Source organism: Galeopterus variegatus, unplaced genomic scaffold (genome assembly GCF_000696425.1).
Source record: "Galeopterus variegatus unplaced genomic scaffold, G_variegatus-3.0.2 Scaffold1805, whole genome shotgun sequence".
NCBI lineage: Eukaryota > Metazoa > Chordata > Mammalia > Dermoptera > Cynocephalidae > Galeopterus > Galeopterus variegatus.
Window position 1 is genome coordinate 21,765 of NW_007727916.1, and position 18,853 is coordinate 40,617.

At 41.0% G+C, this 18,853-nt stretch overlaps 1 protein-coding gene and 1 pseudogene across 1 annotated transcript in view; both read left to right on the plus strand.

The window, feature by feature from the left end:
• LOC103595633 (EF-hand calcium-binding domain-containing protein 3-like) overlaps positions 1-18,853 on the plus strand; it is a 33,438-nt gene that overhangs the window by 10,366 nt on the left and 4,219 nt on the right. Inside the window, 6 exon segments of the mRNA XM_008579069.1 lie at positions 959-1,030; positions 2,239-2,359; positions 4,695-4,743; positions 4,746-4,884; positions 5,233-5,417; positions 17,880-18,002. Of these exon segments, the coding sequence (XP_008577291.1) occupies positions 959-1,030; positions 2,239-2,359; positions 4,695-4,743; positions 4,746-4,884; positions 5,233-5,417; positions 17,880-18,002 (689 nt within the window).
• Positions 14,431-15,327, plus strand: LOC103595644 (annotated as a pseudogene).

Below are 18,853 nucleotides of genomic sequence, written 5' to 3' on the forward strand. Positions count from 1 at the left end.
GCCGGACACGAAAAAAGACAAAAAGGAAAAAAAAAAAAAAAAAAGAAGACCAGTAAGGGGTCTTAACCCTTGACCTGGTGTTGTCAGCACCCCGCTCACCACTGAGCTAACCGGCCATCCCTATATGGGATCTGAACCCATGGCCTTGGTGTTATCAGCACCGCACTCTCCTGAGTGAGCCACAGGCTGGCCCCTAGATTGAATTTTTAAATATCACAGCATTTTGTTGGAATTTTTAAAGCATACAGATAGTTTTTATTGATTATACTAACTAGGGATTAGTAGCACAAGCTGATATGTTATGTGGAAAATATATTCAGCATATTTTCTCCTCTCGCCTCTCTCCACCCAATTGCCAGTGCCCCATTCAGTCAGCATCAGTTCCATGTGTGATTCAAAATCCCAGTCAATAAGGTATCACTTGTTTCCACTAATTCTGTGCAATTTTTCTAATATTTCATAGAAACACACATACCCCCTTAGTAGCACTCACTATCCTTTAATTTCAGAGGAAATGCGGTACAACTTGAGGATGTTATAATAGGAATGAATGATAGGGGTGGGTATGGCCTCAGGGGGAAGGAGTGAATTTCTGGCAAACACGGCAAGTCTCTGGGAAGACAGGACTACAATGTCTGGGAACCCCTGGCTTGATGTTTACACCCCACCATCACTTCTGTGGGCTGTGGGTGACTTGTGTAATGGTGCTAAGACCACCTGAAGACCAGTGCATATCTGACCATATCCACAGCTCCTAAATGCTCTAATTTTAAGTATTAAATGGTCCAGGATGTTTTAATTTTTAAATTTAATGTACGAGGGTACTTCAAAAAGTTCATGGAACAATAGAATTAAAAGATAATACAAATCTTCCCATGAACTTTTTGAAGACCCCTCATATATTCTGATAATTAAAATATATCTTATCCTTCTCCTAAACCTTAGATTTCTGTTGCAGGAGATGGGAAGGTAAACTTCTCAGACTTTATAAATGTGCTAACAGATAAGGACCGCTTCCTCAGAGCTGTGGGTGAGTAGAGATGTTACTGAATAGATGGCAGTTGGGTAGCTACAACTCACTACATAGTAAATAAACATTATTGACTTGCACTCAGGAGACAAATCAGGTGTAGTCTGGAATGCAATTTACTTTTGTACTACTTCTCCAAAACAATATTTGCTAAGCAAATTGATACAGTTTTAGAATTTTAACTTAAATACATCAAGCAGGCACTGGCATTGTCTAAAGGTTTAATGCAGGAGACACTGCCCTGTAGTCTCCAATGAGAGCACTCAGGAAGTGACTAGTGTAGAAAAATTTGGTCTCCTTTATAGTGTCTGAATTCTTTACCAAGTATATACACACTTTGGGAGGCATTCCTTTTACAAAAGAAAAAACATTTTTTAGGGCCGGCCTGTGGCTCACTCGGGAGAGTGCGGTGCTGATAAACACCAAGGCCACGGGTTCGGATCCCATATAGGGATGGCCGGTTTGCTCACTGGGTGAGCGTGGTGCTGACAACACCAAGTCAAGGGTTAAGATCCCCTTACCAGTCATCTTTAAAAAAAAAAAAAGAAAAGAAAAAACATTTTTTAGAGGAAAAACGGTGCTCTCTCTCATGCAAATTTGGGGTATAAATAATTTACTGTTCTTGAAAAATACCTTCTTCACACTGATAAAACCTCAACCCTCAGTGCACTGTTCATGAGTTCAACAGCTGCCTTGGAAAATCTAACCTCTATTTATAACATGTTTTCCAGGATAAATACATTCCAAAACCCAAGCATTGTAGACAGTTTTGAAAATTCACCCATTCATAAGCTATGAACTGTCCTTAGGATAAAGTGAAGTTACTGTTTGCAAGTACTACTATAGTAATGGGGGCTTGCCTGCAAACCAGAGATATATTTTCAACAATTCCTTTGCCTAGAAGAACAAGACAATAATCCTTAATATATAACTCATGTTTATGTTAAAAGTACTACTATATTTACTTGGAAGTTATTGAACTAAAAGTATTTTTTATATTCCATAACTAGTCTGTCTGCTCAGTAATCAAAATGGCCTTTCTACCAGATAGAACAGATTTTTAATGATTTACTGTGTCTCTAGTCCCTGACTTGATATTATTATTACAAATACTCAGTAAAAAGACTATCAGTTTATTTATTTATTTATTTTGATACATGGTTTGTTCAGAAGGCATTTTCAAATCTATCTTTTTTTTCCCTCCATAGTTCCAGAAAAGGAGACCTGTTTAGATGTAGCTGGCAATCCAGGGATCCTACTGTTTGAGATCTTATCAAAGCTTGTAGAGACTTCAGCCCTACCCAGAAAGGCTATAATGGAACTAGTAAAGTAAGTGGGAAGGAAAGGAACAAAAACTGACTTCTCAGAAGCACTTTTGAGGATATTAACACAGCAGTCACCTCTACTAACATCCAACTCGCCAGGGTCTGGCCCAAAACAAAGGATTAAGTAACTGAAAAGTGGCTCTCCTGCCACAATATGAGATCTTATTCCTTCATCTCCACAGTCCTGCTCAGCTCTGAAATCATAAGGCTGACCTCAGACCATCTCAGGGCCCCACTGAAGGTCTAAGACAGCCAAGCAGGTTCAGCCTCTCCTAACTATGGCCTGAGAATCCCAACAGAATAAGACTTTTTCCAGGGATGATTTGGGGTGGGCTTAGAAATCTAGTTTGGAATACAAGACTTTACTGCTCATCCTGGAACTACCAGGGGCTCTCAAGAGAGACTTTACTACTCATCCTGGAACTACCAGGGGCTCTCAAGAGGTCCTCTGACTCTGAGATGAGGGTGACAGCAAATTCAGACCTCCCACGGTAGCCTTTAGACTAGAGCAGAACCAATTACACTTGAGAATAAAGGATGAGGAAACATTCTCACCCGAGTGTGTTTATTTATTAATAATAAATTTGTTGATTAGCTAAACAGATAGCTATATTTACCAAATAGTGCTAAAAATAAACTTCCTCAATTAATTTTTTTCATTGTATTATAGAAATTAAACAAATGTTGCCATTATCAATCTTTTCAACTCATACGCCTTCAAAGCATTCTGGTATCCCACTTAGAGAAACAAAAATACAGAATTCCACTTATAATATAAAACTAATCTTCTGTCCCTCAGTAGGTAGTCTCTTTATACCATTCTATCTCTCTGTCAGAAGGGGAACAGAAAGTGCACAGAATTCTACTTTTCGTTCCAATTTAAAGATATTTATCAAATTCCTGCTTTTGGTATACAAATTTGGCACATTGCTTAGCCTCTCAGCCTCAGTTTCCTCATCTATAAGAAGGAGGTAATGATAATGATAATACCTACCTTATAGGGCAATTGTGAGGATGATGTGTGATAATGCATGTGAAGTGCTTGGCACATTATAAGAGCACAATAAATGTTAGCTATCATTATTATGTGGAAGTAACTAGATAAGCATAGAATATGCATATTATCTAATGAGTATATACTGTTATTACCCCCATGTTACATATCCAAAACTGAAGCACAGGTCAGTTAAATAACTTGCCCTAGAGGCAGTAGTGCTTAGATTTTAGCACACTCTGATTCGCTTGCTCTTATCCACCCCCCATACTGCCTCTCACACCTGGTAAGCGCATGCTTAGGAAATGTTAGCTGATGTTCGTGTTTTTGTTATTGTGGTTGTGTTTGTTATTTATATAGTCATCTTGTTATTGCCTGGTTCCTAAGGAGATTAAGTGTTTAAGATATAGCATTTGCATTTAAGGAGCTTAAAATATAAATGAAGAGAAAAGCCATAAATATCTGGATAACTAGCTAAATATACAGAAGTAAAATAATACAAAATATGTTATATAATTAATTGTCAAGTGAATGGCAGAGATAATTCATCTAGTTTCCTGAGAAAGCAGGTCTTGAGCTAGTTAATAGAATTGGATAGGCATTTGTATAGCTGATGACATCATTTATTGAACATTTACTAAGTGCAAAGCTCTGAGCAAGCACTTACATACATTAGTTTTTCCTTGGATAGTAACTGGTCTCCCTGCTTGCACATTTTGACTTCTCCCCTGCCCTGCCTGCCCCACAGTCTGCTCTCAACACTCCTTATGCCTCACTGATATCTTGACTCCTACAACACCAAATGACCCTTTAAAAATTGTCAGATCACGTCACTCCTCTGCTCAAAACCTTCAAAACCTCCCATTTCCCTCAGAGGAAAATCCATAGTCTTTATGATGATTTATTGCCCTCTATGTGATCTGCACTTCTCTTACACCTCTTTGACTTCATCTCCTGTTACTCTGCTCAGGCCATGCCGGCCTCCTTGCTGTTCCTCAAATACACCAGATGTGTTTCTACCTAAGGCCTTTGCGCTTGTTTTTCCCTCTATCTGGAACACCTTCCCCTGGGTATCCCAGGACAAACTCTACTCACTCTCACCACCTTCAGGTCTTTGTTCAAATGTCATCTCGGTAAAGGAAACCAAAGGCCAAGGACTAAGGATATAAAATAGTCAAGTGGCCTGGAGAAAGTATCAGTAGATATTCTATAAATGTCACAAAAATAGGCACTCAATAATATTTATTGAATGAATATGAAATTAGACTTAAAATAAACTTGACTTTGTTTTTCTTTTTGTCCTATGACACTTTTCATCCACTTATGAATTGCTTTTTTTTTTAAGCTATTTCCAAAGAAAATTCCAGGATACCAGTGCAGAAATACCATGGAGTCCCTTATGGGTTATGGAAAAAGGAGACTTAAGCCAGACATATGCATACCTCCAAACTCAAGCATGGCTGCTTTTGCTAATGCTGCCAAGGTTGCAATAACAGAAGAAAAGGATTTATTTAAATTTCTTGAAGAGCTCAAGAGTAAGAGCCGTTTGTTCTCTCCACACTGTTTTGAAGGACTTATTTGTATATGACTGGTCAGAATACTAGAGGCCAAGTGCTGTAAGAGCAGGACCACTGTTCTGAGTAACAGGTCTCTGACACACAGATAACATCTGAAAGCAAATGTACATCTTACCTGAATCCTCAGACACCTGGATGAAGCCTAGAGTATGTAGGTGGGAAGGGGGAGTAGGAGAGTAAAGAAGGGGGGCCGTGGCCACTAAGGAGAAGCATAAATGCAGAGCAAAGTAGGCACCACATGTTTATCTTTTATGTGAATTTCTTCTTACATTGTTTGTGATACTATTTCTATTTTTATCTTTTTAGGATGCAATCCCCCTTCAGACAGTCCATATTCAAAAGTACCCATCTTTCCGTTGTTTCCTAATGTGGATGGGATGGTGATAGGAAAGCCATTCAAAGACATACAGAAATTAGAAATGCTAAGGAGAAAAGAGCCTTTGAGTTTCTTTGAGAACTATTTTTTCCATAAAAAAGACTGGAAAACACAGGTGAGATTTAGATTATGCCTCATTAGTTAATTTAAATACTTAGATTTTTGAGTACTAACTTAGCAGAACTAAGAGCATGTTTTTTACAACAAATATCTTTAGTTGATATATTTCAAACCAGATTCCATAACCATTTTCCCAAATTTAAGCCCAGGTGTAAATATTTAATTTAATTTCAACACATAGTTAAACTTACTGAAAAATACAATCCTAGGTTTGGGATTGGGGATGGGGAACATAATAATAATAACAATAAAAGATCCTCAGGTCCTACCTCCAGTCACCCTCCCATCAACTCAGGGACCAGAAGCTGCATTTTGGACTCCCTCAGGATTATGTTCTAGATTGTGGTTGGGTCAAACACCATGGGATAAGCAGACCAGGCCCACAACCCAATGGAGCAATGCTGTGAAAGAGGGGCCATCCTGCCCTTCACTAGAACCTCATTTATGGTTCCAGCTGCACTTTCTGGCTCACTTCAAGCTCTGTTGCCTCTAATCTACTTTGCCACTCCCAAGATATACTTTATCATGAGTTTTAATTTTTCAGGCAAGTATGCCCAACTTTCTAGATATTCTCTTAGGATGCTCTGGCCTTACCCCAGGTTTGTCACAGGCCTGCCAGCCTGAGAAACAGGATAGAGATTTGACAGGGGGCCAGTCCACTCTGTGGGGCATCTCTGGGTTTCAAAGATCCATGTGCAGTTCACATTAGCATAAAATCCCTAGAATACCCCTGCAAACATAAGGTTTAAGAGTCTGAGGGGCTATCACTGTCACAAATGACCCCAAGTTCAGACTTCGTCTTTATCTGTCCAAAGGAAGCCATAAGTGCAGGCAAATGTCACAGACAAGATGAAACTAAAAGGACATTTACTCTTCTTTAAATATTTTTTTCTTGGTGGCTGGCCTGTATGGGATTGAAACCCTTGACCTTAGTGTTACAACACCATGCTCTAAGCAACTGAGCTGACCAGCCAGCCTACCTCTTTAAATTTATGTCCCAACATTGAACCCCTCCACCTGTGATGCTTATCTTGTCACTGTCAGTCTCTCCAACTAGAATATAAGGTTCACATATGCAAGGACTTTGTTTCACTGAGGTATCCCTATCACCTAAAACACAGCCTGGCCCATAACAGACTCACTATTTTTTGAATGAAAGAAAACTACAGTAAAAATAATAGAGAGCACACTATATGCTAGATGGTGTCTAATCATCTCAGCAGAGATAGTGCCAGTAGTTTCCTAAGTGGTCCCCCTGCTTTTACTTTTGTCTCCTTCAATCTATTCTCAACACAGCAGCCAAACTGACTCCAAACCCTCCAATGGTTTTTCATATCAGTTAGAATAAAAACCAAAATTTTTATAATAACTTATAAGGTCCTACACAATCTAAATCTGAGCCTTCCAATAATCATAGCCACTAATGGCTATTTAAATTTAAACTTAAATTAAGTTAAATTACAAATTCATTTCCTTAGCCACACTAGCCACATAAAATGCTCAATAGCTATATGTGGCTAATGGCTACTGTACTGGACAGCACAGAAATACAGAACATTTCCATCTTTGTGGAAAGTTCTACTGGACATCACTGATCTAGACACTCAGTGCCTATCCAACAGTCTCATCTTTCACTGCTCACCCTCAGTTCACAGTGCACTCCACTCCATGTGCAAGGTCTCTTTATTATTTCCTCTTACATACCAGACACGCTCTCATCTCATGGTCTTTGGTTTTGTTATTCGTCTGCTTCAATGCTATTCCCCAGACATCTGTATAATGCTCTCCCTCACCTCTTTCATGTCTTGACTCAAATGTCACTTTAGGAGGCCCTCTCTAGCAGCCCTGTTAAAATCACAATTCTCACCTTGACAGTGTACTAAATGCCACTGAGTTGTTCACTTCAAATGATTGATTTTATGTTATATGAATTTTCACCTCAGTAAATTATTTTTAAATATACATTTAAATAAAATCACAACTTCCAAGAAAATATTTGCAAACTATTCACCTGACAAGGGGTTAATATCCAGAATATACAAGGAATTCATCTCAACAACAACAAAAATAATCCAATTTAAAAATGGGCAAATGATCTGAATAGACACTTCTCAAAAAAGACAAACAAATGGCCAACAGGTACATGAAAAAAAACCACTCAACCACTAATCATCAGAGAAATGCAAATCAAAACCATAATGAGATATCATCTCACTCTAGTTAGAATATCTATTATCAAAAAGATTTTTTTAAAAATGCTGGGAGAGCGGGCCGGCCCGGTGGCGCACTGGATAGTGCGCAAGGTGCTGGTGTGGTGTGCCCGGTTGTGGGAGGGTGGCCCAGTCCCCTTCTCCATGCCCTGGGTCCCTGGGTGGGGCCCAAGGTGCTGGTGTGGTGTGCCCGGTTGTGGGAGGGTGGCCCAGTCCCCTTCTCCATGCCCTGGGTCCCTGGGTGGGGCCCAAGGTGCTGGTGTGGTGTGCCCGGTTGTGGGAGGGTGGCCCAGTCCCCTTCTCCATGCCCTGGGTCCCTGGGTGGGGCCCAAGGTGCTGGTGTGGTGTGCCCGGTTGTGGGAGGGTGGCCCAGTCCCCTTCTCCATGCCCTGGGTCCCTGGGTGGGGCCCAAGGTGCTGGTGTGGTGTGCCCGGTTGTGGGAGGGTGGCCCAGTCCCCTTCTCCATGCCCTGGGTCCCTGGGTGGGGCCCAAGGTGCTGGTGTGGTGTGCCCGGTTGTGGGAGGGTGGCCCAGTCCCCTTCTCCATGCCCTGGGTCCCTGGGTGGGGCCCAAGGTGCTGGTGTGGTGTGCCCGGTTGTGGGAGGGTGGCCCAGTCCCCTTCTCCATGCCCTGGGTCCCTGGGTGGGGCCCAAGGTGCTGGTGTGGTGTGCCCGGTTGTGGGAGGGTGGCCCAGTCCCCTTCTCCATGCCCTGGGTCCCTGGGTGGGGCCCAAGGTGCTGGTGTGGTGTGCCCGGTTGTGGGAGGGTGGCCCAGTCCCCTTCTCCATGCCCTGGGTCCCTGGGTGGGGCCCAAGGTGCTGGTGTGGTGTGCCCGGTTGTGGGAGGGTGGCCCAGTCCCCTTCTCCATGCCCTGGGTCCCTGGGTGGGGCCCAAGGTGCTGGTGTGGTGTGCCCGGTTGTGGGAGGGTGGCCCAGTCCCCTTCTCCATGCCCTGGGTCCCTGGGCGGGGCCCAAGGTGATGGCGTGGTGTGTCTGGTTGTGGGAGGGGGTCCAGTCCCCTTCTCCATGCCTCAGGTCTCTGGCAGGCCCTGAAGCGCTGGCTCAGTGTGCCTGGTTGGAGGAGAGAGGTCCATTCCCCTTCTCCTTGCCTGGGGTCCTGGGCAGGCCTCAAGGTGCTGGCGTGGTGTGCCTGGCTGTGGGAGAGAAGTCCAGTCCCCTTCTCCATACCTCGGGTCCCCAGGTGGGCTCTGAGGTGCTGGCATGTTGTGCCTGGTTGTGGGAGGGTGGTCTGGTCCCCTTCTCCATACCCCAGGACCGTGGGTGGGCTCTGAGGTGCTGGCATGTTGTGCCTGGTTGTGGGAGGAAGGTCCGGTCCCCATCACCATGCCTGGGTCCCTGGGTGGGCTCCAAGATGCTGGCATGCTGTGCCTGGTTGTGGGAGGGTGGTCCAGTCCCCTTCTCCATGCCCTGGGTCCCTGGGCGGGGCCCAAGGTGATGGCGTGGTGTGTCTGGTTGTGGGAGGGGGTCCAGTCCCCTTCTCCATGCCTCAGGTTCCCAGGCTGGCCCCTACGCACTGGTGCAGTTCGCCTGGAAGTGGGAGTGGGGTCCAGTCCCCAGATCCAAGCCTCCAGTTTCCAAGCAAGCCCCAAGGTGCTGGTGGTGTGCCTGGCCTGGAACTAATTTTTTGTCCTTTGCTTCTGACATGGGGGAACTTCCTGTGGGAACTAGTACTTGAGCTGTGTGGTTGTTTAAATTGCTACTTTGCTGCTGTTTCCCTAGGGAAAGCTTTTTGTGCTGCTCTGGGTTTAATGGTTCACATTATAGGCACTTCCGGCTCTCCAGAGACCTGGTGGATCTGTGTTCTGTAGAATCTCTGATCTGGGCCTGAGTTTTTTCATCAAACTGCACCCCATGCAATTCTGTATTCCTGACCAGTCCTGTGCTGATTGGGGGCAAATCAGCTGTCCTTGCTGTGTCCCAGTGTTCCCCTGATGGGCCCATCTCCCCCACTGCCCATGCTGCAAACACTTCCCATGGGAGGGCCCTGTGCTGGTCTCTTGCAATGACTCACCAGCTTCTGAGTGGCTCCCTTTTTCAGTTGTTCTAGCTCCTCGCTCCTGCATGGGTCCACAGGAACCCTATTAGTGGTCTTGCTGTCCTGGGGGCCGCCAAGGCCCTCTTCTCTCTTGCTGCCTCCAAGTAACTCCATCTGAAGGGCACAGCTGTGGCTTCTGCCGGCTCCTGCTGCATGTGCTCAGCAGCTCGAGCCTTAAAGCAGCAGTGGCCCGAAATGCTCAGAGCAGCTTTTTCTTTCTCTCATCATAGTTTCTCCCGCCTTCATGAACTCCATAGGTCTCTCCTCCTCTTCCGCTGAGCTCCAGCGGTCCAGGCTTGGCTGATGTTACATTTTTATAGCTGTAAATTGGTTGATTTGTGGGAGAGAGTGACGCTGTGGACCGTCTATTCCACCATCTTGATTGGATCCCGTACATATTTATTTCTTATACTTCACATATATATATGTATAGCCACAGCTGTATCTATCATATCTATTATATGTTCTAAATATTATAATATATTACATCTAATATGCTATAAATGTTTATTAGACTACACATATTTGTAATTATAATATACATGTATAAATATTATAAATTATATTACATCTAATCTAATACATCTGATCTAATGTACAACATATTTATAAATGTTCATTAGAACCAAGAAATGAAAATATCACATTTCAGAATGAAAGTAACGGAGCTACATGAACACTACGCCACCCATCTATCCATTCCCCATCTCCCACCCCTCACACAGACTCCTGATGACCACATAAAAATACTGGATGAAAACAAATGACAAATATTCAAAAATGTCTTCAAATGAAAGGAAAATGTCCATGTTTCAGAGAGCAAGAGAGAACCTAAAGCCAGAATGACAATCTTATAAAATGAACTGGGAGTGGCTAGCGAAGAGGTGGCAGGTAGATCCCATGCCTGGGAGTGGCCAGCGAAGAGGTGGCAGGTAGATCCCATGGATCCAAGCCATGATGGTTAGGGGAAGGAGATGTTGACCCCTATAGGAAAGGAGCTAGAACTGAAACCTCTAAAAAACCCAGAATCAGGAAAAGTTGCATTCTCTGTGAAAGGAATAGTATAAAACTCAGTCTATAAGTCCAAGCTTGACCTGCCTAAAGCTCTAAATGAAGTAGTCTGTGAGAAATTTAAAACTCAAGATTGTAGAATGTATGAATATAGAATCTGAATTTATAATTTCCACATTGGATGAAATCTCCAAACTGTGAAATTACCTTATAAACTGGTTTCTGACCAGAGCTACCTTGGGAGGTCTGCCAGACACAAACACGAACATCTAAATCCTAAGGTTCACACAACTCATGCCAAAAAAAAAAAAATCTTTTGTAGATAGGTTCACAAAAATTACAAACTATACAAAGAAATAATCTACTGTAAAAAAAAGTCAGTAGGTAAAATAAACAGGAGGAGTAACACCATAATTGGATACTACAATCCTAAAAAGATTATTAAAATAGTCTTAAAATAATCTTTAAAATGTTTTAAATAGTTAAGGAGATTTTTCAAAATTTACTTATTTACTCTCACTGATTTTTACATTCAAGGATGTTGTGGAGCAGTGGGAGAGGCAGGAGGGAGGGAGGGTACGGAAACAGAGGTGGAGGTAGGGGGAAGGGTGGGGCTAGCCCATGGCCAGCTCCTTAAAAAGGAATAAAATCCACAATGGGAAAAAATATTAAAATGGGGAAAAAACCAAATAGAATTTCTAGAGACAAAAAACATTAAAATTATTTTTAAACACTGCTTAAACAGCAGATTGTGCACAGCAAAAAGATTGTGGACTGGAAGACAGTCCTGAGGAACTTACCTAGAATGCAACACATAGGGAGAAAAACTAAAGGAAAGGTTAACAAATGTTGAGGGTAGAATGAGCAGTTCCAACACAAATATAAACAGATCCAGAAGGAAAAAATAGAAAGAGCAGAAGAGAGGCAATGTTTAAATAGGTAATGGTTGAGAATAGAAAGAGCAGAAGAGAGGCAACAGATCCAGAAGGAAAAAATAGAAAGAGCAGAAGAGAGGCAATGTTTAAATAGGTAATGGTTGAGAATTTTCCTAAACTGATGAAATACATGAATTCTTCGATTGAAGAAAACACTCTGGAGCAAGATATATAAAAGTAAATCTAACTTGAAACATTGCAGTGAAATTGAAGAACACAAAGAAAACAGCTTAAAAGCAAACAGACAGCAAACAGAGATAACTTACAAAGGAACAGAAAGTAGACTAACAGCAGACTTGGTGCATGCAAAAATACAGGCCAGAAAACAATGAAATGCTATCCCTAAGTTGAAGAGAGAAAATAATTTCCAGATAAACTGATTTAAGAGTGAGGGAAAATAAAGATACTTTCAAACAAAGAAAACTGAAAGAGTTTACCTCTCAGACCATTGCTAAAATAACTATTAAAGGATATATTTTAGTAAAAAGGAAACTAAACTTAAAAGGAAAAAGTGAGACGCAGGGAGTTAAATACACTGGCCTTGCTACTCCTTGAATAAACAAAGTATAATGCTTCTCATCTCAACGCCTTTGCATTTGCTGTTCCCATTGCCTAAAAATGCTCTTTCCCCAGATATTTGCATGATTTACTCCCCTCACTTCAGGCCTCTGCTCGAATGATACCTCATCAGAGAGGCCTTCTCCTGACCACCTTATCTAAAATAACACCTTCCATCCCTCTGTATCCCCTTAACTTGCTTCATTTTCTACAGAGTACATATCAGTATTCAACATTATATTATATATCTCTCTATTGTCTGTCTCTCCACTGGAAGATAAGGAATATAAGCACCATGAGGGCAGGGACTCTGTAATATTCAATAATGCATCCCCAATAGTCCTGAAAACAGAAGAGATACTCAAAAATATATTTAAATAAATTAATGAACAGTGAACAAAAAAATGGAAAATATGCATTTTGTTAATAAGACTTGACCATAAAAAATATTAATAATAATAATACAAACAGCAACCAGTTACAAGATATAATACATAAAATGACCTCATTTAAAATAGTAACAAAAGAGAGAAAATACCTAGAGACTTAGAGAATGCAAAATATCTACATTTAAAAAAATGTTAAGATGTTCCTGAGGGATGCAGAAGAAAATCTAAACAAACAGAAAGGAAGCCCATGATCTCATCTCAATTAAGAATATTTGACATCAGGCCAGCCAAAATTGCTCAGTTGGGAGAGCATTAGACTAAAAAATGTTTGACATCACAAAGACGTTGCTCTTTCTTGCTTGATCTATAACTTTAACATGACTTTTTTAATTTACCCAAAAGATTTTTATAACTAAACAATCTGGTTCATACGGAACAAATAAATAAGCAAAAACAGCCAAAATAATCTGCAGGAAAACACAATGAAGACAGAGACTAGCCTTACTAAATATTAAGGCATATTTAAAAGTCTCTAACAGTGTGGTATCAGCAAATAGACAGATCCAAGGAACAAAATAGAAAGTCAAAAAATTAAAGACATGTAGAGAGTTTTAATTTAAGAAAAATGTGACATTTCAACACAACAGGAAAAAGATAGATTATTCAATAAATAGTACACTGAGTAGGCATCTGAGACAAAAATGAGACTCATACCTCATACCTTTCACAAATTCCAAATGGATCAACAATATTAATGTAAAAGGAAGAAATAGAGGGAAGGAGAGAAGAAAAGAAAATATTGAAATAAATTCTGGGAAGGCCTTCCTAACTGACAGAAAAGCCAAACACATTTTTAATAGAAAGATATTAATTCAACTGCTTCAAGATTAAAAATCTCCACATGGGAAAAAAAAATCACATTAGCCACTCATAACACAAAAAGATAACTTCCCTAATATATCAAAGAACTTCAAATTGATTAGAAAAAAACTAACCTATATAAAAATGGGCAAAGGATGTGAACAGACAGTTCTCAGAAACATGAAAGATATTCAACCTCACTCCTCATAAAAGATTCAAATTAAAACTACTCTGAGATATTATCTTTCTATATTAGATTGACTGAGATCAAAAGGCTGAAAAACACATGAATGCACTCATAAATTACAGGTAGAAGTGTAAACTGGTTTATCCTTTACAGAGGAAATTTGGCAACCAAAATGACAGACCTCCCACTTTTGACTTAGCGATTCCATTCCTAGTGTCCCATGTAGGGTGTACAGCTATCCTTGTACATACTCCAAATGCCACCCAGACGGGTAACTCATTACAGAGTTATTTATGCTATCAAAAGATTGGGGGGAAAGCATAAGTAACCATTAACAGGGAACTAAATTATACTTCACCCATAGGATAAAGTACTCTGCAGCCATTTTAGTAACTTAGGAAACTCTTTGTGTGATGATACAGAGAGATCTCCAAATGGAAAAGTCAAGTTACAAATCTGTATGTATAATATACTACCCTTTGTGTAAAAAGCAAGGAAAACAAATGTGTATGTGTGTGTGTGAAAAAGGAAGAAAAACAAATGTGTGCGTGTGTGTGTGCATTTTTTTTTCTTGTAAAATGTCCTGGAAGGGAACCTAAGAAAATGACATTGGTTGCCAATAGAAAGGGAAACTAGGGGGGTGGGAAACAGAAGTGGCAAGGAGACGGCACATTATACTGATCATATTTTTGAATTTTTAACCACGCACATGTTTTACATATTCAAAAACATTAAATAAAAAAGGATAATAATTGATAGCATGAGGAGAATTAAACAAGAACTAAAATACTACACCACCATACCATGGAAGATGAGCAAAGAGTGCTCAGAACGAAAGCTTTATAAGTTCTTTTTACTGTTCGGGTAGAGGTTTATGATATTCAACAAATCTATTATTTGTTACATTAATTATGAACGTTAAAAATGTGAGGATAATCCCTAATAACTAAAATCCCTAAACCAGTAGAGGGAGGGAAAAAAGAATAAGAAAAAAGAGAAAACATGGAAAAATAGAAAGTCCGAAACAAGACAGGCAGAAAAATCCAAATATATCGGTAATCACAATAAAAGGTTAAACTCACCAGTTAAAAAACAAGGATTGGGAGCGGGTGCTGGGCAGCCCTGCCTCCTGCACGGAACTGGAGCTGTGTGGAGCTGACGACATGCTGGCTCAGGAGGATGCACCGCTGGGCTCGCACCCTGTACATGACACCGCCCCATCCACGTCACTGAGCACAGCTGTGCCCGTCCTGGGGAACACGAGAATGTGCCCAAGGCAGAGAAATACACAATCCCACAAGAAGCGTGCGAGCAGACCCGAGACTCAGTTCACTCCTTCCTGAAGCGCAGCCAGCTAGGCCAATAGGACGAAGGGGAGCGGGCACAGCAAGAGGCGAGGCCACCCAGCAGCTCACTGAGCAGAAGGCCCAGGCCAGGGCCATCTCTGTGGGCAGCCGCTGTGAGGGGCGGGTGCCTGGGCACTACCCTCGCTGGGGCACCGTCATGTATGTAGGACTCACAGATTTCAAGCCCTGCTACTGGATCGGCATCTGCTATGATGAACCATTAGGGAAAAACGATGGCAGTGTGAATGGGAAATGCTACTTTGAATGCCAGGCCAAGTACAGCGCCTTTGTCAAACCATCAGTTGTGACGGTGGGCGACTTCCCAGAGGACGACTACGGGTTGGACGAGATGTGACACCCAAGGAATCCCTTTGCTTCAGTTCATAACCTGGCCACTCATTGTCCTCTTTATGTGTAGCCATGGCCCTCTTCCCCAGACCCCATTTTAATTTCACTCACCTTTCCCCTGCCATTGATTTTTTGAGACTCATGCAATAAATTTTCCAGAAACCTGGAAAAAAAAAAACCACAAGGATTCAAAATTTAAAAATTTAAAAAAGAAAGGAAGGAGCACTTCTCTGACTGTCAGACATTTCCCAGGTTGTTCCTCACATTTGGCTCCCAATAAACTTTACAAAATTAAAAAGGGAGAAAGTAAAAAAAAAAAAAAAAAAAAAAAAAAAAAAAAAAAAAAAAGAGAAAGAAAAGGAAGGAGGGAAGGAAGGAAGACAGGCAATGGGTCTTTTAAGTTTAAAAAAAAAAGAATTCTAAGATTAATTTTTTTAAATTTTCAGATAAATGTTCTTTAAAGTAGACACACCTCAAATATGACACAGAAAGCTTAAAAGTAAAGGGACAGAAAAAGATGTACCAGACAAATACAAATCAAAATAAGCTGGTAGGAATATACTACGTATATATATTATGAATATAGTATGGAAAAAGTACATTTTAAGGAAAATATACTAAAAATAAAGAGGATATTTAATGATTTTTGCAAAATACAAGGAAGATATAGCCTGAACCTGTATAAACCTAGCAAATTAACGATAAGGCAATAATTAGAATTACAAGGATTAACGTTAGACATTTTTAAGGCGTTGTATATATTTTTTAAATGTAAGGATAATTGCTAAATGAATAGGCAAATCTCTAATCACAGTGGGAGATTTTATCATGCATCTCTAGAAACTGATAAAGTAAACAAAAATAAGTAAATCAACTTTTACAAGGAATTTAATTGTTAAGAAAGAGAGAAGTGGAACTATAGCCTGATGTAGAATCAGGGTATAGAAAAAGTTGTTTCAGGGCCGGCCCGGTGGCGCACTGCTATAGTGCGCCGCTTGGGAAGCGCGGCGGCGCTCCCGCCGAGGGTTCGGATCCCACATACAGACCGGTTCCCGCTCACTGGCTGAGCGAGGTGCGGGGGCAGCGCCGAGGGTTGCGATCCCTTTGCTGGTCCCGGTCCGGTGCGGGGGCGACACTGAGGGTTGCGATCCATTGCCGGACACGGAAAAAGAAAATAAAAAAGGAAAAAAAAAAGAAAAAGTTGTTTCAGGTCTTGTGGCCAGGAGGAAGCACCCTTAGAGATGTGATTCTCAGTCTTAGCTGCACAATAGAATCACTTGGGAGAGCCCAGACCACAACCCTATCCAATTAAATCAGATCTCTGGGGATGGGAGCCAGGCCTCAGTATTTTTTAAAGTTCCAACATTCAGCCAAGGCTGAAAATCACTGCTCAAGGGAAAGAAAACTGTAGAAGATGGAGGGCAGTACTGGCTACATAGTTTACAGGGCCCAGTGCAAAATGAAAATGGAGGGCCCTTTCTCAAAATAATCAAGAATTTCAAGACAGCAATAGCAGAACCAAACACAGGGCCCTCCTAAGTACATGGCCCTGTGTAACTATACAGGTCACATGCCCATGAAGCCAGCCCTAGAGAGAAGAAAACTGAAGGGATAAAAGTAATAAAAGAACGTAAGGGGAGACTCTGGCCTTTGAAATCAGGAAAACTCTCACATATAAGACGGAAAGAGGAAGAAAGAAAAAAAAGATAAACAGAATAAAGGAGAAAACATAAGGTGGAAAGAAGAGTTAAGAGAATTCATTTATTTTTTTATTTTTATTTTTTAGAGATGACTGGTAAGGGGATCTTAACCTTTGACTTGGTGATGTCAGCACCACACTCTCCCAAGTGAGCGAACCGGCCATCCCTATTATAGGGATCCGAACCCCATCGCCTTGGTGTTATCAACACCACACTCTCCCAAGTGAGCCATGGGCCTGCCCCAGAAGAATTTATATTAGGTAGTTTTAAAAAGACAAGATCTTCAGCCGAGGGAATCTGAAGGTACTGTTTTCCAGCAGCCACTATGAGGGCTGTAACTGAGTTAGCAGCGAATGAAGAAAAGGAATATTGAGCAGTGCTGAGGCCCTGGATGAGATTAGGTAACATGCATTTTTCAAAGAAAGTGTTCAGCATGTTTACATGATTTCCACCAGCATTGTTCAGCAGCCCAGGAACAGGGAAAACAGATGGCTGGTTCCCAGTGAAAAGTTTAGAAGTAACAGAGGTTGTGCTCTGTGGAGGGTACATTTATTTTTGGTGTTTTGTGATAGCTTGGGAAGTTTGGGTCATGATGGAGTTGGCTCTCCATTCCACACATAAACCATCTGGTCTATACTTCTGTTATGAGTAGGTTTCATCGTTATTAAGAGAATTTACTAAATGCCCATTTACACATGGCACTATGCTAGATGATCTAAAATAACTGACAAATGGTTTAGCAATGGCCTTATAAATCATATACAAATCCTTTCATAACAAAATATACTTCTGTTTATTATGTCTGTTGTATAATTCAAATTAAAACATATTACTAATCTTTTTTTTAATGTGCATAAAGGCAGCCAATATAAAGCCTATTGACCCTGCCTCGGGTTATTCAAATGACATCTTCGCCATTGATCAAATACTCAAGAAAAAGCAGACTTGGACAGTGACTGATGCAGCTGCTATTAAACCACACGTGAGTATTCATTGTTAAATGCCTTCCCAGATAGCACTGACAAAAATATTTTCCGCTTCAATCCTACACCGTAAAACCAAGAGAACTTTTATCTGCTCTATTTCTTTAAAATGAGATAAGATCACTTCTCATTTTTACCCATTATAATCACAACATTTCTTGCTGCATAACCAAAAGGATTCAAATATTAGTGTTATGATTCATTCTACTAATCACCTATGTAGCTATACCCAGCATCATTTCTGGGACATTCATTTGTTTGATTCTGGGAACAGAAAACCAATTAAGGTAGGAAACTGCCAATCACAGTGAGTGATGTACTCAGGGAGTCATGGTGAGTGAAAGCATCTTTATTATTGCAGCTAAAAGCTAAATAATAATAGCTTAAGTGTGCTACTTAAGTGACAGGCACTGTGCTCAAGTACCCTACAAGTACATATTCATTTGATTATCACAACCACCCTTGGAAATAGGCAATATTTTCATTCCTTGTCATTTTATAGATATGCACAGAGAAGTTAAATGATTTGCCCAAAGGCACACAGCTAGGAAATAATAGATCAAGGATTATAAACAAGGGCAACATGGCTCCAGAATACACACTTTAAAAAAAAACCATACAGGGCTTTAATGACACTGTTTTTGGTTTTTGGTTTGTTTTTTGTTTGGTTGGCTGGGTTTTTTTGGTTTTTGGTGGGGGGGTTTGGCACCTGGCCAGGTACAGGGATCCAAACTTTTGACTTTGGTGTTACAACACTGTGCTCTAACCAACTGAGCTAACTGGCCAGCCCCAGAACACACACTTTTAACCATAACTCTGTGCTGCCTGTCTACTTTTGTGCCCTGACTTC